This window comes from Megalops cyprinoides, chromosome 19 (assembly GCF_013368585.1).
Source record: "Megalops cyprinoides isolate fMegCyp1 chromosome 19, fMegCyp1.pri, whole genome shotgun sequence".
NCBI lineage: Eukaryota > Metazoa > Chordata > Actinopteri > Elopiformes > Megalopidae > Megalops > Megalops cyprinoides.
This window is the reverse complement of record NC_050601.1, coordinates 25,340,572-25,360,844: the sequence shown is the minus strand read 5'-3', so window position 1 is coordinate 25,360,844 and position 20,273 is coordinate 25,340,572. Positions and strand designations below refer to the sequence as shown.

General features: G+C 43.1%; 4 protein-coding genes across 12 annotated transcripts in view; 2 read left to right on the top strand and 2 right to left on the bottom strand.

Moving 5' to 3' along the window:
- Nucleotides 1-3,795, top strand: part of mrtfbb (myocardin related transcription factor Bb) — a 41,204-nt gene extending 37,409 nt beyond the window's left edge. For all 6 annotated transcript variants that reach the window (XM_036552347.1, XM_036552346.1, XM_036552348.1 and 3 more), the window contains one exon: nucleotides 349-3,795. In XM_036552347.1, the coding sequence (XP_036408240.1) occupies nucleotides 349-851 (503 nt within the window). In that variant the 3' untranslated portion in view covers nucleotides 852-3,795. The remainder of the gene's footprint in view (nucleotides 1-348) is intronic.
- A 4,299-nt stretch (nucleotides 3,796-8,094) lies between these two features.
- On the bottom strand, nucleotides 8,095-10,081 carry LOC118793977 (lipopolysaccharide-induced tumor necrosis factor-alpha factor homolog). Of its 2 annotated transcripts, XM_036552103.1 has the most exons (4): nucleotides 9,929-10,081; nucleotides 9,471-9,569; nucleotides 8,816-8,963; nucleotides 8,095-8,258 (listed from the first exon to the last, which is right to left on the bottom strand). In XM_036552103.1, the coding sequence occupies exons 2-4, from the start codon at nucleotides 9,496-9,498 to the stop codon at nucleotides 8,150-8,152; spliced, it is 285 nt and encodes a 94-aa protein (XP_036407996.1). In that variant the 5' UTR covers nucleotides 9,499-9,569; nucleotides 9,929-10,081; the 3' UTR covers nucleotides 8,095-8,149. The 2 variants fall into 2 exon arrangements, with proteins under 2 accessions (XP_036407996.1, XP_036407995.1); XM_036552102.1 differs by lacking the exon at nucleotides 9,929-10,081 and having other exon boundaries at nucleotides 9,471-9,636.
- Nucleotides 10,082-13,043: 2,962 nt separating this feature from the next.
- Nucleotides 13,044-18,149, bottom strand: snrnp25 (small nuclear ribonucleoprotein 25). 3 transcript variants are annotated; one of them, XM_036553427.1, is made up of 7 exons: nucleotides 18,080-18,149; nucleotides 17,494-17,724; nucleotides 17,012-17,102; nucleotides 16,612-16,717; nucleotides 15,713-15,787; nucleotides 14,955-15,027; nucleotides 13,044-13,280 (listed from the first exon to the last, which is right to left on the bottom strand). In XM_036553427.1, the coding sequence occupies exons 2-6, from the start codon at nucleotides 17,722-17,724 to the stop codon at nucleotides 14,970-14,972; spliced, it is 561 nt and encodes a 186-aa protein (XP_036409320.1). In that variant the 5' UTR covers nucleotides 18,080-18,149; the 3' UTR covers nucleotides 13,044-13,280; nucleotides 14,955-14,969. The 3 variants fall into 3 exon arrangements, with proteins under 3 accessions (XP_036409320.1, XP_036409322.1, XP_036409321.1); XM_036553428.1 differs by lacking the exon at nucleotides 13,044-13,280 and adding an exon at nucleotides 13,446-13,566; XM_036553429.1 differs by lacking the exon at nucleotides 18,080-18,149 and having other exon boundaries at nucleotides 17,494-17,832.
- Nucleotides 18,150-18,386: 237 nt separating this feature from the next.
- polr3k (polymerase (RNA) III (DNA directed) polypeptide K) lies at nucleotides 18,387-20,189 on the top strand. Its single transcript, XM_036553414.1, has 3 exons — nucleotides 18,387-18,594; nucleotides 19,356-19,443; nucleotides 19,823-20,189. The coding sequence occupies exons 1-3, from the start codon at nucleotides 18,484-18,486 to the stop codon at nucleotides 19,948-19,950; spliced, it is 327 nt and encodes a 108-aa protein (XP_036409307.1). The 5' UTR covers nucleotides 18,387-18,483; the 3' UTR covers nucleotides 19,951-20,189.
- The last annotated feature ends 84 nt before the right edge of the window (nucleotides 20,190-20,273 follow it).

Here is a 20,273-nt window from a genome sequence, read left to right as displayed (position 1 = left end):
ACAATGCCACGTAATCTAACTGCATTGCATTTTGGAACATAGGTATCTACAGATACCTTCCTCCTAACACCCGTCATATCACCATAACATTGTTTTGGCAATGCACAGGTGTACAGTTGCATGATTAAGCATTAGAGAGCAGATTATTCTGTTGTCTCTCTGGATAAGAGTGTCTGACAAATGAATTAATGTATAATTCTCTCATTGGATGAAATTAGCAAGTGGAAGATGTTAGAGGGAAAACATCATTTTGTTTTATAGCAGCAGGGCTATACACACATTTGACTGTTGAAATTGTTGAAATTGATCCTGGACTAACCCCTGACTTTAACTGTCATTATGGAACAGAGATCTCGCCTTTTGTGAGTCAGGGCCTGCCGTCTCCGGCTGTGACGGCCAGTGTCACCACCCTCCCTGTCAGCACAGCCCTGTCTCGCCCCCCTCCGCAGGTGCAGGTGGCCCCCCCGCCTGCACCGACCCTCGACCCCATGCTGAGCCGCGACTCCACCCCCTCCCTGGGGGCCCTAGCCTCGGACCGGCAGCTGGAGGCCTTCCTGGAGGACACGCTGTCGGCTGAGCCAGGCCCGCAAGCTCTGCGACTGATCGGAGGGCTGCACTGCCCCCTGCTGGACTCCGCCATGGACACCTCAGAGCTGTCTGCGGCCGACCCCCTTCCCTCCCACGCCGCCTTCGATGTGAGCGATGGCAGGCTGGAAGGCATGGAGTGGCTGGACCTCACCGCTCCGACGGGGCCCGGGGGATCACTCAACCCGCTCGGCAGTCTCTTGCCAGCCACAGTCTTCTCGTCGGACCTCCTGGACAGTCACAATCTCCCGCTCCATTGGGACTGAGGGATTTCAGATAGATCTGGCACTCCTTAAGACCTGCAGAAAGGGTGCTGTGGGCCTCCACCCTCCCTTTTCTGTGTGATGGTCCACTCCTCCATGAGATGAGAGGGAATTAATAGTACAACCTGGCAATTGGAGAATGGGAGGTCATGTAGGGATACTACCAGGAGGTGGCAGTCATCAGTCAGAGACCCTGACACACCCAGCCCAAAGCCTGGGTTTTTACAGGTCTGTGTGGCTACTCCTTGGCAGAATGCCCCCAGTCATTTGGATTGAGCTTTTCCTCCTTGCTCTTAGGACAGAGGGTTTGGCATTAGGGGTCTCCACCCACAAAAGGTGATCATGTCCCTGTAGTCCTCTCCACGGATGTAACATCTCTCTGACTTGGCTCTATAGCTTCAACTGGAGCTGGGGTTAGGATTTTGTTTTAACAAGAACTAGCATTTTGGTACGTACAGATACAAGTGCTTTTTTTTTGCTGATAGGACCCCTTGTGGACTGAAGGAAGCACAGGGTCTCTTAGTTGACTGTCTCAGCAACGGATTCAATTAGTAAAGCTATGGAGCTTCATTATACTTTCCCCCTTTGAGATCAGCATCAAGCGTTATACATTCAGGATGCTTCGGGTTACTGGTAAGATTAGTTTTGGGTTAAGGTTATATTAAGATAACCTTATCTTAAGGTAAGATTAGTTTTGAGTTAAGGATAGGGTTAGTAGCTAGAATTTACTAGGGCAGGACTAGGATAAGCACAGGATTATTACAAGTACAGTTGTCTAGCTTCATCTAACATACTTTCCCCAAAAACTTGAAAGATCTAGGATGTTTATGCTTGCTGTTAGTGTTAATGTTGGGGTTAGGATAAACATCACTGTTAGGGTAGATTTGTGGTTTGGGTAAGTGTTAATGTAGAGTTAGGGATAAGGTTGGAGTTAGGGTGAGGGTTAGAGACATCACATTCGTGGACAGGATCGCTTTCCACAAGACCTTTTTAGGCAGATCTCCCTGTCTGTAGTGAGACGTACTCTGAGGATGTGGCCATCAGGAATTTAAGCTTCCTGTCAAGTACCTATCAGAACCAATCCGACTCTCAGACAGATGGCATCTCCCCATGTGTGGGAACGCTCAAATCCCTCATGGCTCAGCTGGCCCCAGCGAGTACAACTGAACCTCTCCAAGTCTCTGAAAGTCCAGGGTCACAGCAACACGGCGGCTGACCCTAACAAATCCCTGAAACGGCTCGTTCTGTTTTTGTTTTGTTTTTTCCTCTTTCAGTTCAGCCTCAGTGGATTGTATTTCCTGGCTGCCCCTTGTATCTGCAGCAGCTGTGTCAGCTGTTGGCGGCTGTAGCGGGTCGAAGCAACCGCGTCAGACCCCCTGACGCATCGACACCTCGGCCCAGTGACAAAGCCACATTCCTCTGCAGGCTTCAGGCACATACAGGCCCATGGGAAGGCTCTCAATGACATGACTCATGGGAGGTGCAGGCCGAGAGATTCAGATGTGGAAAATTCCAGGTTTCCAATGTGCCACAATTTCAAATACCAGAGTCTTTTTCAAATCAATATAACTGTCATGATCTACTCTTGGACTTGCACAGAAGAAGAATTATGGAGTGATAGCTGGGCTGATGTTTCATCCTTTGAGGGTAAAAAAATACTTCATTGCTTCATTCTGGGGAAGGTATTTTTTAAAAGCACCGTCATCTGGAGGTGTGGATCCATGTGACTTGGCAGAACAGAGAAGGGCGGGGCGGGGCACAGTTTGGGAAGACCCCATGAATTGTGTAAACACCGCCTACATTCCACGACCACTGTACCCCACAGAGGAGAATTTATTGATTTCAGCCAGTGAAAGTTACCGTTTCTGCCACAGAACATTCATTTTAGTGTCTTTCATACCTTTTCTATCTGACCATGTCTGTACATATTTTATTGTTTTTTTAATATTGCTGAAGTGTTTGTATATTTTTTACATTGTGTTTTGTATGTGGTTTTAGTCACTCTATATTCAATGTGTTGCTGGACTAATGTCTGCAGATGAGTCAGTGTGTGCGTGCCTGCCTGCTCATGTGCATGCCTGGGGGAGTGGGGGAGAGATATGCCATTATGCTGCACTACAGTCTTGGCCAGTGCGATGCTCTGGGTCAGAAGTACAACGCCAAAGCATAAGACTAAGCATTGGAACCAAAATCACACTGTCCTGTGTCTACAAGTGCTTACATGCCAGCCTTATTTTTAGTAAGATCTGGGGTACAAGTTATTGGGATCTGTAAGATATGGGGTACAAGTTATTGGTATCAAAAAAAAAAAAAAAAAAACAGTGGACACAATCCTTTTGTCACTGCACACTAGCACCACCTTCAGGCACTGGTGTGAACAGACTTTAACCCAAAACTTTAACATACTCTGTACTTGGCATTTGAACCTGCTCAGGCTCGGCCCAGTTCCTTTTCCACTATTCTGCTAGGAATTCCAGGCCCCTTACATGTAGATTTTTGTTTTCATGGTGAATCAGAAGATGAGAGACACCGTTTTCAGGCCTTTAGATATCAATCTGACCAAAGGCTCTCGTGGTGTCAGCTGTGTGTGCGTGTGTGGTCTTTCTATTTGCATTCTGGAGATGTGTGCTGCAGTGGAATCGAGTCATGAAGAATCAGGTCAGGTGTGAGTTTGTTTAGCAGACGAGCACTGTCAGGCTGGGCCACTGGGAGTTTGCCTGGCCTTCTATCCTTGTGACAGAAAGGGAACAATACGGTCGAATCCACTCCCTGTCCTTCGGTTTTGTTAAATGGGACAGTATTCATTCCTGCTGTATGTGTGTGTTTGTGTGAGTATGCATGTATACTCAATATGTGAGTGAGCGTGTGAGGAAGCTAGCTACAAAGACAGAGCAGATACATATTCAAAGACATATTCAAAAAATGAAAATTTACTACAAAAAAGCACCATTACATTATTGTCCTTTAACAGACGTTCTCATCCAGAGCAACGTACACAAGTTACAATTTTACCTGTTATCCATTTATACAGCTGGATATTTGTTGAGGCGATTGTTGTGGGTTAGGTACCTTGCCCAAGGGTAACAGCAGTAGCACCCCAGCAGAGGAACCAAACCAGCAACCACCCGGTTACAAGCCCCACTCCTTACTCCTACGCCACACCCCATCAAAAACAAAAGAACCAGCCTGAACATACTGCTAAACCAATTCAGTCCTCCAGGCACACCTGTATTTAAGTTCCGTTGATTGGACAGATGGGGCAAGTTAAGCAGGTGCTGGTACAAAATACAAAGACAGACAGAGAATTACAAACTGACAAATAACCTGTGAGGATGAAACTGACTAACATGAGCTCAGTTATTGAAAGAGTAGAAATTGGAAAGACAAATATCCATAAGACATTTAACAAACAATTTAACAATGAACAGTTTTGGGGGAAAGGTGAAGACCCTCCTTCACAGAGTGTGTGTACTTCACAGATGGTGGCAGTGAAACCCTCGTTTCCTCCAGCCAGACTGTATTCCAGTGTATTTCCACATGTACCTCTTTCAAAAGCAGAGACGCAGGGTGTCAATTGGCCTTAACAGCCAAATGAACAGTTTCTCTTTCTATCCAAAATCATAGCTCTTTCCTCCCAGCTCCCAATCAGTTTTGCTCCTGGAAACTCTGACATCAGGAGCCAGCAGCCAGACAGCATTCATTCAGAGGGATCATGAGGCATTATGGGTGATGGTGGGCAGGTGGGAGGTGGACTGCCCTGTACACGAAGATCCACAACCCAAATCCACCAAGGCCACACCTGTGGTGGCCACCACTCTCTTTCTTTATGAAAAAGTAGACCATATCAATACACAGAAATCCAAAATATAGGGACTGTAGTTCTGAAATGTGTCAAGGTGCCCTTCATATATGACAAAATATGTCAGTTGGTGCCCCCTCCCACAGACATGGCAATGCCCCTCCTCCTGCGGCTTGTTGTAGGGTGGGGAGGGAGGATAGAGCATACTGTTGTCTGCGCTTGAGCGGGAACCAGTGGGTCCGATTTGCATGTGTGTGTCCCTCGGGCAGAGAGTGGGAGCTGGATCGCGTGCGACATGCTGGTCATCACCACCCTGGTGTTTGGCCACAGAGAGCAGGAAGAAGCTCAGCACCCCCGTTAAGGCCACCAGACACCACACTCTGGAGGTCAGCAGTCAAGCTATGGTACTCAGTTAAAATGTACATCTTTTTGGCACTTTGAACTCATTTCCAGTTTCCTTGAAAAAGAGTGGATTCAAATATCAGAATAAAACACAAAGTGTTTGGCCTTACACCCAAAGCGCGTATCAAGCAAATGATCCGTGCGGCACTGACTTACAAGTGCTTTTACTGCGTCCAAACTATCAGCTTCCCTGGGTCTGCATTTTCTTGTGAAAACGCCTCCAAAGTGCCTTCTAAGTGTCTCAGAATGAGCAACACAAGGCAAATGCCATTTTTTTTTTGTCCTGAACTATGTACCACCCAGAAAATTAATCCAGCCATTCCGGAGGTGAAAAAGTAGTCAGAAATCAAGAATTGGCAACGAGTAAGCTGGCTAGGACTCCATCTGTTACATGAGTCTTGCAGAACTGCATTAGTGCAGGTGTGGCTAACTGCTATGCATGCTCCTGTGATTTTGATACCTTGTGGACTGTCTTTGCCTGGTGCTTTGGCCACTTGAAACAAATCATTCATCCCCTATACACAACACACTGGAAAGTTGTTCACATGCAAATGCTGGCATGTATGTGGTAGCATGTCGCTAAAAAAGGCTCACTCTATAGCATAACCGCAGTCTCTCTGTAAACACATGAGCATAAGATAAGATAAGAGAACACTTTATTGGTCCCCAGGCAGGGAAATTTGGGTGTCAAAAGCAGCAGAAAGACAGGTGAAGAGGTATAGATAAAAATACAATACAATAAATATAATATACTATAAAATCATATACTATACTATAGTATAATATACCATAAATACATGTAAAACACTATGCAGCATATGTACCCTCAAGGAAAGTAATATACGTTAGTGTGTCAGTATGTCAGAGAATAAAATTCAAAATATAAGGAACACGGTTATTAATGTCTCTCCAAATATGTGGCATATATTACCTAATACATCAATTATTGCCAGTCTTACATGTTCCAGTGGCAGCAGAGAAGCTACCAATAGGAGAACTTGCCTCTATGTGGTCATTTATTCTGAATCTGCCATTGGTGGTCTTGTAATGGAAAAGCCAATGCTAACTGAACCATTACTTGTCCATCAGAGTTTAGTTCTTTATTTACTTGATTGCATCATGACAGAACCTTTGTGTACCTCACATGAAATCATTTTAGAAGTAACCAAACTGATAACATGATGATCTCTTTATTGTAACAATTTTGAGAATGTGTCATTTTGAATGGAGTTTTGCAGTATTTGCTTACAATTGTATACATGAAAACAGATGTTTCATTTTAGACAGATAGACCGTATCTCTCCTGTGTTTCACCATTGTAAAAACTGGGGGCTTTTCAGGACACTGAGGAGGTGCGTTTAAATTCTGCTCTGTACTCCCTGCGCCCCAAAAAATGTGTCTGCTTTATTGTTGGTGTGACCAACTATTTGTACATTGAGTACATATTTATATATGTTTAATACATATTTTTATACACACACAGGACATACAGTATATGAGCTCACTTTTTTGTACATAGTTGAAATAGTGTTTGGTATACATGCTGGTCCTTTTGTGTCACTAAAATGGGATTATGTACAATGAGCAGGTCACTGTCTGTCTTCAGTGTTTTTTCTCCAGTTTGACTCACACTTAAATGCAGGTATTAGTAATATATTATATAAGAATCAGACAAGTCAGACAAGGCCATTTACAGTCAGATCTTGTCCTGGTCTGAACACAATGACATCAAGCTCCTTCCTGCAACCAGACCCTTCTTGAAAATTAAAACCCGTGCTCTGTTTTATTAATTCCATGTTTATGATACAGATTTACATAGTCAGAAACAAATTTTGCATCCACAGCTCCAATAAGAGGGCAAGGTTCACATGGAAAGGGCAATCAGACACGCTGTAATATAAAACCTCACTACTGCACTACAACTGTACACTGAGACATAGCACTTATTATACAATTGGGGAAAAAATAATACATTTTGGTTAAATGTGATTATGTCATCAACTACTGTGTTTCTGCAGGTGAGCTAATGACTGTTTTCACATGTTTCACATTTGATGCTGGGATACCAGGTAACACTTGAGGACTACATAACAACCTTATGAACACTACAAAATAATTCATAATTCATCATGCATGGTTATGCCAAGCACATAGATGGTCAAGGGGTGTATTGTGTCACCACTGATATTATAAGTGATTTTGCCATAACATGTCATGTTAGAAAGCCAAAGTCCCTTATGACAAAGCACATGGCTGGCATAAGGGGTTATAAATGACTGTGCAGTGCTCATGGAGTGGATTATTTCTCATGTAACACCCTTCACAGAGTGTGCTGCTTGACAGTGTTTCAGGATACCCCCGAACATTCCCCTGTAAATGTCATTTATCTTATGACAGAAGACAGAGTTTTGATTTGCAAAAAAAAAAAAAAAAAAACATCAACAGCACTTGCAATGTTCTGGGTTTTTCAAATCCTCTGACTTTGGTGTAAAAAAAAAAGTCCCAAAAAGTTCCACAGCCCCCTTTGAAAACAAAAAACCTGTTTGTTGATCTCTAAAGAAACTGCACAAGAGCTAAAGGTTAAACTGTTAAAGACATGTTAATAAATGAAACCATGAAAAGGTATACTGTACAACATAGCATAAAGCTAATGCTATCTATAATCTGAAAGGCTCTGTCTAAAAGATGATGAGCATCACATTAGTTTGTCAGTCTTCCTTCTCACGTACAGACTATTCCACTGTTCCATGAACCTGAAGATGTCCAAGGTGCCTTGGAGGAGGGTGTCTACTGAGCATGTCATTTAAAGTAACACACAGTAAGAGTTGGATGAGATTCCATGGCTAAAAAAGGCCCAAACTCGATAAGAGCACAGCCAGTCTCCCAGAAGTCACCGGCGCTCAGGTCCATGAGGTTACACCACAGTCGTGACATTCCCGTCTTCTCGGTCCCTCCTGAACAGGAGGGTGGTGCCCCCCTCCCAAGGGCGGGGCAAAAAAAAAAATCACTGGGACGTGTTCTGCAACAGCCCAAAAGGCAGGGGGAACAGTTCCAAAACCCAGGCCAGGGAACTGGGGTTACAGCGGGAGGCTGCCAGGCTTCACAGCTTGGGGATCGTGTGGATCTTGGTTCGACATTTGGGGCACTGGTGGATGATGTCTTTGAAGTTGCTGATGCAGAATGGGATGAAGCAGCAGCCAGCCACGCACCTGGAGGAAGTGAGTCAGTCTTAACAAAGCCAGTGCTGCTACAGAGATCTATCATTAGGAGACTTATCTATGGCTGAGGCTTAGTCACTCAGGGTTAACTCATTACATTTGTGACAGTGAATCCTCAAACCCTTTGAATGGTCCGGCTTTCCATCCTGAAAATGACATTCCACACCATTCCTGTGCAGATAGCCCTTCTCCAGAGCAACCTGCATAGCCTTGACGGTATTCATTCATCCATAAGCAGTGTGATATTAGCAGTGTGTTTGAAGCTGGGAACACTGTCTTATACTGTGGTGCAATGGCAGTGTCCATGACCTGGGATTTGAATCTGCAGTCCACTTGCCAAAACATTATGGCACACTATTTCAACAAATTACTGCCCCTATTATTAGGTGGAATCTGTCCACCAGGGAGGTGTATAAGGATCTGGATAGTTGAACTGACCGTGCTGGTCAACAATACATTTTAAAATGAATGAATGAATGAATGAATGAATGTTACTGAGTCATAACACAGGCTGTAATGAGGCCTCCATGCCCAAAGGGGTGACATACCCAAGCATGGCAGACATGATGCATGCCAGCCAGGTCACAGTGCCGACTTTGGTGATGATTTCTGTGGTGATGAACTGATGGCAGGAGGGGCACTGCGTTTGAGACGGGTGGGCGGGAAGATTCTTCGGGTCTAGGATGACCTGCGGAGCTATGGTGGGGGGTGATAGGAAGTGGAGACAGGAAGACAGTTGTCAAGCTGTAAGACAGCACCTTCACAAAGGTGAAAACCGGTCACCAGTGTTGGGGATCAGTTCCATTACAATTCAGCCAATTCAGGGAAAGAACTGAATTGTAATGGAACTGAACTGAGCACCACCCTTCACGTTCGATGAAAATTTTTTATTTAAATAAATTCAATTTCAGTTCATTTCCTGAATTGACAGAACTGAAATGGAATTGACCCAGACTATGCTAGTCAGCAATACATTTCAGGCCCTTATATTCACACAATCAATCCGTTCATTCATCCATCCATTCTTGTACGAAAACAATTTAGCTGTCAGCTTTTTACCTGTTAACATTCTTATTTGCATCAAGTCAATGCAGCACAAAAAGAGCGGGTGATGTAATTTGTGCTGAAGGTTTTCAGTGTTTCATTGTCTCTGGCAAACCCACATGAAAAACCAGGTCAATTTACTCATTTCTCAGGACTCACCAGGCATGGGTGGAGGGGGGGCTACCATGATGTCTGGAACAGGTGGGAGGACAAACACCCCACCCTGGGCAATAATGGCACTGTTATCCAGAAGACTGTCTGGAGAGAAGACACAGCATCGCATTTCAGGGAAGTTTTGTCACAGACATTCTATATTATGACTAGATATGACTAGACTCTATTTTATGACTGAGCTAGATTTGGCTCCTGTGGTCCTGCTTCCTTATCAAGGAGGTTTCAGTTTGTAAGAGGAGGTTCTGGTGCACTCTTTCTGTACTTTCTGTGTTGTGCATAATGTTAAGCACAGGGAGCTAAATATGTGCTTCATATATATAAGAACGCACATCTGTTGTGTCTTTGCCTGTACTCTGCTGAATGGTTAGGAACAGGGCTGCCTCAGCATCCTGCCATCGGCCAGTTGACGAGTGTCAAAGAGTGCCTGAGTGCCCAAGTGTCACCTGATTGCTGGCTCTTTGGGTAGAGGATCTTGTCTTTGCACCTCTGCAGCTCCACCTCCTCCTTTTCCAGGGCTGCCAGCTTGTCCTCAATCTGCTGCAGTTCAGATGACTTCCCATGTTCCTCTGCAGGAACACCAGCAACTATCAGTCACAACAAAGCCACACCATAATAAAGAGGAGACAGCCAATGCGACGCCACAGTCTGTCGCCGAGATGTTTATCATTTATGTCAAAGAATTGCTTAGTGCCTAAAAGGTCCTGAAGGGGATGTTTTTTGTGGAATGGACACAGAAGAGCCATGAGTAATGTGACTGCTTAAGTGGTAGTGAAAATATCATAAAAGTGGTTTATAACAATAAACATATAATAATAATAACATCATTATCATTCCAGGGCCATCCTACTACTTTAGTCCCAGAAGGGAGTTTCATCACAAAGGTCATACAATGGATGGATAAGAAGTCTTCATGTGTCAATACTCCATGGTGAACAAGATGCTGGGCTTGTGGCTGGATGGTTGTATGTTTTGATTCCTACAAGAGCTGTTGTCCCTGTAGTCTTTGGCCTAGTTAGTTTAGTCATTGTGCCACTGAGGTACCTAATATCAGTCAATATGCTGCCTCATAAATGGGCATTATGTAAGTCTGTAAGCTACGTGCGATGTCCTGGAAAAGGATGGCTGCCAAGAGAATAATAATACCTGAGTCTGTCCTCTTCAGCACCTTGGTGCTAAGCGCTTGGCTGGCATCTTTTTTGAATTCCTCCAGTACAATCAGCATTGCGTGCCGGTCCCGCAGCTGCTGCTGCTTGAGTGCCACTTGGTTCATCTCCTCTTCAATCCGCCCCAACTCTTGCATCTCTGAGGCACTCGGCATCCTTGGAGCTGTCAGAAATTGAGGCTGGGGATTGAGTTCTGCTGGCAAAGACAGTTCTCAGGGTTCCACAGACAGGGTTCCACAGGGGGGTGGGGGAAGAGACAGATCCTGACCAGTAAAAAAAAAAAAAAAAGTAAAAGGCGTAAGTAGTTTGGACTACATTTTCCGTAAGCCCCCCCGCCCCCAAAAAAATGGATTTACCCACAAAAAAGGCTCACAGAAATTGTCAATACAGTATAACCTTAATGTCTAATAGAAATCTACCAAAGTCCACCAAAAACACCTACATTAAGAACAGTACAATGTGTCCATGTACCCTAGAGGGCTTTAGACGTTAGACTTAAGTATGAAATTCACTGTCTGCTCAAGATATTTACAGATTCAAAGCAACAGAAAGCTGTATGCAGTTGTATTTGTTATCAGTGAATATCCCAAGCCTATTTCTCCTGATGTAATTACATTTTGTTACAATTTACAATTGTTTCACTCAGTGATTTTGTTTGGGCATATACATCTGGCCATTTCATTCATTTTCAAGACACTTCTCATCCCAACAGCAGACACGGCCAGAGCTGTAATAGACACAACAATTCCCGCCAAAATCTAGTAGTCTAATCTAGTAGTCGAGTAGTCTAAAGGAGGTCACAGGAACTTACTCCAGGTTTACTCCACTGTTACCTCTCCCTCAAAGAGTCAGTGCCACGGTAACCTTGCAGGGTCTGGAATCTTGCAGCTGCTTACATCATTCCATCATTCTATCACATGCTAGTGAATTGCCCCAAGCTGATCACGTCTCCACTCTCTACGTTTTTTTGGCCCATAAGCAAAGACTCCCACCAGACAGCCAGCCGAATGCTTGCCACTTCATTTCATGCCTCACCGCCAAAAGCCATGGCGAGATTCCATGTTGATCCTCTCCTGACAAAATGCAGCAGGCTGCCATGATGCTATTAAAATGTGGATTTCCTCCTGTATCAGGGTTTTTTTTTCAATTAGAACCTGTGTTTCATGGAAAACATCTGCTGATCAAGCTTGAGTAACTTCCATTCCACCTCATGTAAGGCATGGGACTGAACTGAATCATCTGTTCTGGGTGTACAACCACAGCTGTTGACTGGCCATCACTGAACTTAACTTTTCAGAGACACTTTAGAGTACGATAGAGTAGAGTATTGATCAAGGAAGTGGGCTTGTAACCAGATGGATACAGGTCCAAGTCCTGGGTGGGGCACTATTATTGTACCATTGTTCATCTAGCATAGCTTCAATCATTTCAGTCTCAGTGCACATATGTAAATTGCCCCAGATTAGGGGATCTGCCAAACAAAGAAATGCATACTGTGCTTTTGTTTTTTTTCCCAACCTACCCAGCTCTCTGTGGCTAGGACCACTGACACACCCTCCCACACAACCATGAGTCCCACTGTCCTCAACCCTCCTGTAATGTACTAAAAGGTTGCCAGAAGGTACGGAGCCCAAAATGCAAAGATATGTTACTTTTCAGAGTGGAACCCAACACAAATACTCACCACACCCCACAAGGAACAAAGACACCCCATAGTCACCAAGCTTCACCCCTTTCAGAGGATAAACCATACACACCCAACCACGATTTGGCTCAGTTCTAGAGAAACCTCACAAAGTTGTACTCAATCTGCATACGCGACACTAACATGAAGGGGGACAATCACGGCAGGGAAAAGGAGTCACCCTGGCAGAAAGAAAAATAACTACAAGCACAGGTCCACTGAGATGCACGAGGTTCTCTCTGATTCATTCCCACACTCGCATTCAAATTCACATTTGCACTCACATCCTAATACTCTTTGAAACTGTATGGTGCTCTGTACAATAACAAGTAAGAAAATGGCTGTACCTGTCCTGGAGGAGCGTGGCGGCGGCAGCGGCAGGGACGTCTGGCCTCGGAGTGTGTGTCGGACGGGCAAGCAGGGAATGCTATCAGCCGACGTCACACCAGGAAACAAAGGCACAATTTTCCATGCTTCACCAGGGCAGAGGAGAGGGCCGTATTTAAAACATGTGGTTCTGGACAGACAAGCAGCAGACAAATGGCAGCAAGCATGCGTACTCTGCGGTGTGCCCGACTCACTCGTCGCGTTTAAACCGCGCTGTTATCAACACCGCCCAACGCTGCTCCCAGCACACACACACACACACACACACACACACACACACACACACAGTTTGGTACTTTAATTTCTCTTTATTTAGAAAAAACAGGAGCCTCGTTTGACATTTTTGTGCAAATGTGTACACACAGACAAAACATTGCTGTACAAGGAGTGCATTGCATCCATTTTCACACAAGTCTATTAACAAGTCTAATTATACACAAATGTATGAATTAAAATTCATGTTCCTATACAAATACACTGTGGGACTGTGGGTAGTCTCACTTGACACTGAAGAGTTTCAGAGCATTTCTGTGGGGACATGCCCACCTGTTCTCTCCCCATCTGAAAATACACAAACACACACACACACACACACACACACACACTGGAGTGAGCTACAATCATTTCAGCAGACAGGCACATAAACCATACAACACATTACAGACTGGTCCCTTGCCAAATCATATAATGGTACTCACAGCCTATTTGCATGGTATTCAGCCTTGTGCATGTAGAGGGCTGCAGTTCAGTAACACTACAGTAGCCACAGTTAGCCACAGTGTTTCTTGGAAAGCTGCAACTCATTTGCATGTTTACCCAACAGGAGAGTGGGAATGTGTTTTACGTGCTGCAAAGGATACAAAGAGCCTCTATCAGAGCACAGCGGTTTTGAATATTTTACCATAGTCAAATGAGACAGATGCCTGCCTTAGGGTCATTCAGTTATGCAATTATGTTTGGTTAACAATAAGGAATGGTGCTGATGGTGTTTGTATAGACACACACTGACACACGTATATATATATATATATATATATATATATATATATATATATATATATATATATATATAACACAGACACAACAAATAATATAAAACATGAATATATGCATATGTGAGTGTGTGTGTGTGTGGGTGTGCATCTCTGCTATCGAAGTTGATGCATATCATATGGTCAATTTATAATTTCGTTACCACAGCTACATATACCATGCCATTTACAATAATGTGTTCCAGGACTACTACAGAAATAACCACAACTGCATGTTAAATATGACATAGACATTTAATAACATGAAAGTAAATGTGAGCATACATTCATAAAGATGCATAAACTCATACCGTATTTAAAGCAAGAGCTATAACTGCAATTCCCTTATCTTCACTGTTAATGTCACAAACATGTACTGAAGGCCTCCCCTTCACTGACTTAAAATGCTTTTTTTATTATTATTTCTACCCTGCTAACCCAGACAAATGCACCTTTTAAATTTGAATATTTCCCCGAACTCTACCATCAGAGCGGGCGCCAATCGTTCTTTATGCCTTTATGCTTTATGAGCAAAGACTTTGCAGAGACATTGATTTTAAACAAATATAACCTCTTATTATGCATGTTGTCCTTTACACCACCTTGTTTCAGAAGCACCATTTGTACAGATCCAATTGTAGGTTCACATCATTGGCCAACAACCTCTGAGAGTCATAAAGTTAGACAGATGCAATACTCTGATACACTTGTGCACAGCCAAGGGTTTTTTTTTGCACTACGGTGAAGTGGGCAGAAATTGCAGCAGAGGTGCTGCTTGGCTAATATTACTGGAGAAACGAGCAGGCATCTGATGAATTACAGGGTGCATGAGAGTGGTACGACAAGGAAACCCTGGCCGAACTGCCCTTCCAAATGCCAGGCAGAAAGGATCTGATTTGTGTGCTGGGCATATTGCACCAGTGGCTAAGTACAGAGCACGGCAGTCGTCACAGCAAAAGACAACAATGTCCAACAGACAGCTCTGAAAGAGGGGTGCTTAAAAGAGGAGAAGCATGAAATTGCTGGCCGTTTTTGAGGGTGGACCCCTCAATTCTTATACCCGTTAACCCAATACAAGAATGACGCACAAAGCGGTCATGATGCCCACTTCATCAGTCAAACCGCCAAAGAAACGTGTAAACCGGCAATTGTGATGACCGTGACAAATTGTGCAAAAACAAAGAAGAGGTTCAGTGACTCTTACCCCTCCATTCGGTCCTCATTTCTTTCGTAGTTTCTTCATGAATGTCACTTCACCTCTGTTCCGTATCCCATAGCTGAACATCAGAACAACATGAGTTTATATGGTCAAACATGAACAGCTGCAAGAGCATAACTTGCAAGAGATGAGATCTACAATATTATGACTATTTTTCACTAGGGCAAAGCTACATGATTCAATATGAATAGTTGATCACTGAAACACCACCATTCCAGTTACATTCAAAGCTCTCAACGACAAACCATAAACTAGAACAAAATACACATCATTCATGTGTTTTTAAGTCAAATGCAGTATAATGGTGAGACTCATACTGACAGTAGACCCACAACTGAATAGAAAGACAACAGTTAATCTTTCAGAAACCAGCCATCTGGGCCCTTAAAAATGTTATATTTAGGCAGTTAATAAGCAGGATATGGGTCCATTAAAGAGCTACTGCCAGAGCCAAGTCAAGTTGACATTTTAGCTTGTAGAGATAAACAGGATGTGAACCTCTCCACAGGTATGAAACTAAACACGTAAACAATCCTGGAGCCAGGGGTCACAAAAAATACTGAGAGCTTTTATATGTACAAGATACCTCTCTGTGACCCCTGGCTCCAGGATTGTTTAAGTGTTAAGTTTCATACCTGTGGAGAGGTATCTTGTACATGTAAAAGCTGTCTGTATTTCATCCAAAACTACAAGCCATGTAACAAAAATACACTTCTATGGTCATGCCTTTTTAAACTACTTACTCTTTCAGTTTCATTTTGTCGTCTTCCAACTTTTCCCCCTCGAATACCAAATGGAACGTCCTCCACACATACCTCCTGTAAGAGCGAGCACAATGTATCCCCAAGTCTGCGGCAGTTTTTCACATTTCAGTATCCTGCAGACCTACTCCAGAAATTAGCTGCAGTGTTGCAAGTGTATCTGTCTCAGCAGCAGAACTGAACCTTATTGTTGTGATTAGACAGCAATTTCCATAAAAAGGCACGCTTTAGTGATAAAGATAAATCTCTTAGCCTTATCCACATTGCATCGTTTCAACATGAATATAAACAGCAAATATGACTGTAACGTTAGCAGGACAGGAATCCATTGCTGAGGGTAGATGGGTACATTTTCTGCAAGCATTGCAGGTAGACATGACCAGGACACAACGGCGTGGGTACAAGCAGGAGTGGAATGTAATGCCATGGGAACAGGTGACAGTGGGATCAAAAAAAAACTGTCCAAAATCTTTGTAATAACAATTATTGTACAATTTAAGACATGATCTTTATTTATTTTATCAGGATACATCACTGTATCCTACCCATGGCCAATCCTTACTTCTGTGAAAGAACTATTATGGCTATTTACTTATCCACATGACAGCTAATACGGATGCCACAGGTCGCCACCTTCTGAGGCACACCAACACCTCAAACGTCCTGCACGCTGGATTTCACAATTAGCAAAGTGTCCATGGCTTCATTTGTTAGCTTGTTAGCTTAACATTCACCTGGTCATTATTATCCTGAAGGGGGTATGGTAACTTCTCTAGTACAATGGATTGCAAGCTATCACAGGGCAGGTGTAATGAACATGTGCTGTGAGCCTCAGTCCCTCTCATACATTTAGGGCCACATGTGTTGCCTTTGTTCATTACCAGCTGATGTGCTTGACTCCGCCCTCGCGCTGCTGTTTCAGTTCCATAAACCTGCGGATGGCCTTTTTCAGGTCCAGCACGGTGGCATTCTGCACGACCACAATGGCTGCAGAGATTGAAAACGGAAAAATTGCACATTTTCTTAGTCATTAAACCTTATGCGTCAGCGTTCGCCCACCTCCGACCCATATACCCCGAGTCTAACATGAGCATGTACGTGCATAAATAACACTGTATGTGCATATACAATACTACAATACGTGTACATACAGATATATCCTTCATCTACTTCACCGGCTCAAATCGACGGAATGCAAAGGGTTTCGAATATCTTCAGCTGAACATTTACAGATACGGCTTTTAACAGGGCCAGACAGTAAGATAAATTTTAAAGACTCACGCATAACTTCCCCATCTGCTTTACAAACACGGACAGTCATAGCCTGGCCATATTCCAGTGCTACCTGGGAATTTACCTCCTCCAACGTCACCTAAGAAAAGAAAAAGTTGGTCAGGGTTGGCCAGGAAAAGGGTTTGATGCATATGTGCGTTTCAACGTGTGTCCAAATTAAGACTTTCCCCAGGGTTCATTTTCAAACACAGCATGCCTAAAATTAAGCTCTAGTCCCGAATAGACAAATTATTGGTAGTAGAGTTTTATAATTTTTAAGAAGTACTTTTCGATATCCTACAACTTATTCATGATATTAAAACCACAGCGGACTGACCCTTGTTAACAGAACTAACGATGTTCTTCCCTTTATGTCCTTAGAGAATCCACTAGAACTATTTGCCACATCTGGCAGCAGAAAAAATAATTACGTCACCTTAAAATATTATGTAAATCACTCGACACCTACGAAACGATCGATTTAAACAAACCTGGATTGGGAGGTCACAAAGTAACGGATCTTGTACAATCCGCGCAAGACCCTCTTCAAAAATGTCCAAAAATTCAGAGTGAGGCAGCGCTTCTTCGTCTTCCTCCTCCTCCTCCACTAGCTCCTCGTCGTCCACCTGCTCCTTTTCATCCTTCAGTCGTTCCCGTTCCGCCTCTTTAACTGAGAGATCCTCAGTGGGAGCCGGGGACCGTACCTGTTCCACCTCCGACATCTGTCCGGGAACAATAATGGCAATAACTGTTAACCAGCCATCAACGTCTGAACCCACGAAGACCAGAAGCGACAATCTACAATTTCATCCATCAGTCCAATTGGGAACAGTCAAGTTTGTTCGCAGAAAAGTTCCTAGCCAGTTACCGGGCATTCATGTCTAACAATATAGCGTTAGCTGGCCCACATTAGCCACAGTCCTGAATCAACTAGCCTGCTAAGCTAGCTCATCTTAGAACCCTTTACCACATAACTGGAAAATTAATAGGTGAAATAAGAGAGCCCACAATGTAATTTATTTTTGAATAATGAGTTTAGAACAAATGCAGAAAGTAAATATTCAAGTAGCAACACACCACTTTCTTTCCATATGGGTTGTCCGCAATGCACCGGAAGCAAAACACAAGTTAGTGCATTGAAATTAACCTTTCCCTGGAGAAACAAACGTCAGCGAGTAAATCATTTTTATATGCTCCATCCCCCCCCCCCCCAAAAAAAAATCCACTTGAATGCGTCGTAATAACGTGCATTTTAAAAAGTAAAATAAATTTAATTTTTAAGGTTTGTTCGATTAAGAGAATGTTGTTTTTATTAGTAGTGGAGCTTTCTTTTCTGTCGCAGGTCGAACGTAAAATTCTGTAACACTAACTCAGTTAAGAAAAATGAGAAGAAGCGAGTGGGATGTGGCAGTAATGTGCCGATCTTTATAAGAGGCATTCGTTTTCATAGTTAAATATTTTCATTTACTTTAAGAGTGACGATGCTGCTGTTTTGCCCAACTTGCGGGAATGTGTTGATTGTAGAGGAGGGACAAAAGTGTTACAGATTTGCTTGTAACACATGTCCGTATGTCCATAACATCACGAGGAAGGTAAGATAAACACGTTTACTTAGTTGTCATAATTGAATCAGTTCTGTGTTCTTTGCTTATGTGTGACAATGAATGCGATTTTTAGGTTGTTAGTTTGCACGCTGCTTTGAAAGACGTTTCTTTTGTCTCGACGATCAGGGAAGTTATAAAAATATGTTAAGTGAATGTTTATATCAAATTGATTTTTATCACGAAAAATTCACAACCCTTAAAAAGTAAATTAGACCAATTCCCCTTCCCCTGTTCACTAATCTCTGCGCTGCTCTTATAGCAGGTAAATGAGATATAGGCTAAAGAATTGTATGGAAAGTTGTTCAGAACAGCTCTACATAAATCCCCTGATCTAGTGTAATCTGTACTACTAATAGATGGCTATCATTACTGACACATCTATATTTTGGAAAAACAATTGTGGATTTGTACGAAGACAGAGCGCGAACTCATTAACATATTTTATCTGGATTACGTTATCATCCTGAATGATCATGAGATGATTGTTCTCTCACTGTAAACCTGCGATGGTGCTCACAAATCTTAAAATCTACTGCCTCTTCGAGTGCTGTTTCAGAGCGGGCGCTGATTGTTCTTTATAAATGCTGAAATGCTTGAAATAGCTGAAAGTGAACAAAGACCTATCGATAACCACATCTTCACAATATAAACATGACTGGATTTTGCGTCTTTAGCAAACTGCATTGCCGTGAACAAGAAGTTATATCCATCTCCTGTGATACACATCAAATGCATGGGTTTACTTTCAGGTCAGCAACAGGAAATATCCCAAACTGAAGGAAGTGGATGATGTGCTAGGCGGAGCGGCAGCGTGGGAAAACGTGGACTCCACTGCGGGTAATCTTCATTATGAGCCAGCAGGGCAGTAGATGTTCCAACAGTTTACAGTAATGCGCAATATTGCGAATCAGGTCAGCCTAGAACAGTATATGTAGCTACAAATAGCTTTGTGTACTCCACGTGTATGCACAGCTATTTCTATGGGGTGGTTTGATAGTGTGTTGTCCTTAGATTTTACATTGCATTTCACCTTGAATTAACACTAAATCACAGTAATAATCTGAGTGTGTATATGTGTGTTTCTGCCTTCTGGTCTTTGTCTAAAACAATATTATTTCGCATTACATGGCTCTGTGGATGCTAGTGTGTGGCAAGTAACTGTGCAGTCAAATGGTTCAGCTGTTCTTCAGCTTTGTTTCAATGTCTGTCACTCCAGAACCTTGTCCAAAGTGCGAGCACCCGCGGGCGTACTTCATGCAGATTCAGACGCGGTCAGCGGACGAGCCCATGACCACCTTCTACAAGTGCTGCAACCAACAGTGTGGCCATCGCTGGAGAGACTGAGCTACCTGGCCCTTTGTGGTCATCACTGGTTCAGGAGCGCACAGCAGTGTTGTTGTGAAATCTGATTTCCAGCTAATGGAATACCTGTGACGCTGGTATTTAGGGCTTTAAAATTTCAAAGGACTGTGGATTATCGGATTATATAATAATCCATAGGCTACATTATTTAAGAGAAGTTTAATTCAATTAAGATACAGGCCTCTATGCAAGTGTGTATGATGCTGTAACATGGGGCTGATTAAAACACTCAAAGAAGAAAAGCATTTCATTTTGGTTTTCTTTTTTATTGTTAAAAGAATAATTTTGAACTGTAATGCAACAGT

Excerpts from the sequence above, each read along its gene's own strand:
- LOC118793977 (XM_036552102.1), bottom strand. The coding sequence starts at position 9,594 with ATGCGATGCTGTGTCTTCTCTCCAGACAGTCTTCTGGATAACAGTGCC. Across the intron at positions 8,964-9,470 it reads CCCCCCTCCACCCATGCCTG|CTCCGCAGGTCATCCTAGAC; the intron begins GTGAGTCCTGAG and ends CCCCCACCATAG. Across the intron at positions 8,259-8,815 it reads ATCATGTCTGCCATGCTTGG|GTGCGTGGCTGGCTGCTGCT; the intron begins GTATGTCACCCC and ends CACTTCCTCCAG.
- polr3k (XM_036553414.1), top strand. The coding sequence starts at position 18,484 with ATGCTGCTGTTTTGCCCAACTTGCGGGAATGTGTTGATTGTAGAGGAG. Across the intron at positions 18,595-19,355 it reads TCCATAACATCACGAGGAAG|GTCAGCAACAGGAAATATCC; the intron begins GTAAGATAAACA and ends GTTTACTTTCAG. Across the intron at positions 19,444-19,822 it reads AAACGTGGACTCCACTGCGG|AACCTTGTCCAAAGTGCGAG; the intron begins GTAATCTTCATT and ends CTGTCACTCCAG.
- snrnp25 (XM_036553427.1), bottom strand. The coding sequence starts at position 17,724 with ATGTCGGAGGTGGAACAGGTACGGTCCCCGGCTCCCACTGAGGATCTC. Across the intron at positions 16,718-17,011 it reads AGCAGATGGGGAAGTTATGC|CCATTGTGGTCGTGCAGAAT; the intron begins GTGAGTCTTTAA and ends CAATCTCTGCAG. Across the intron at positions 15,028-15,712 it reads GACAAAATGAAACTGAAAGA|CTATGGGATACGGAACAGAG; the intron begins GTAAGTAGTTTA and ends TCTGATGTTCAG.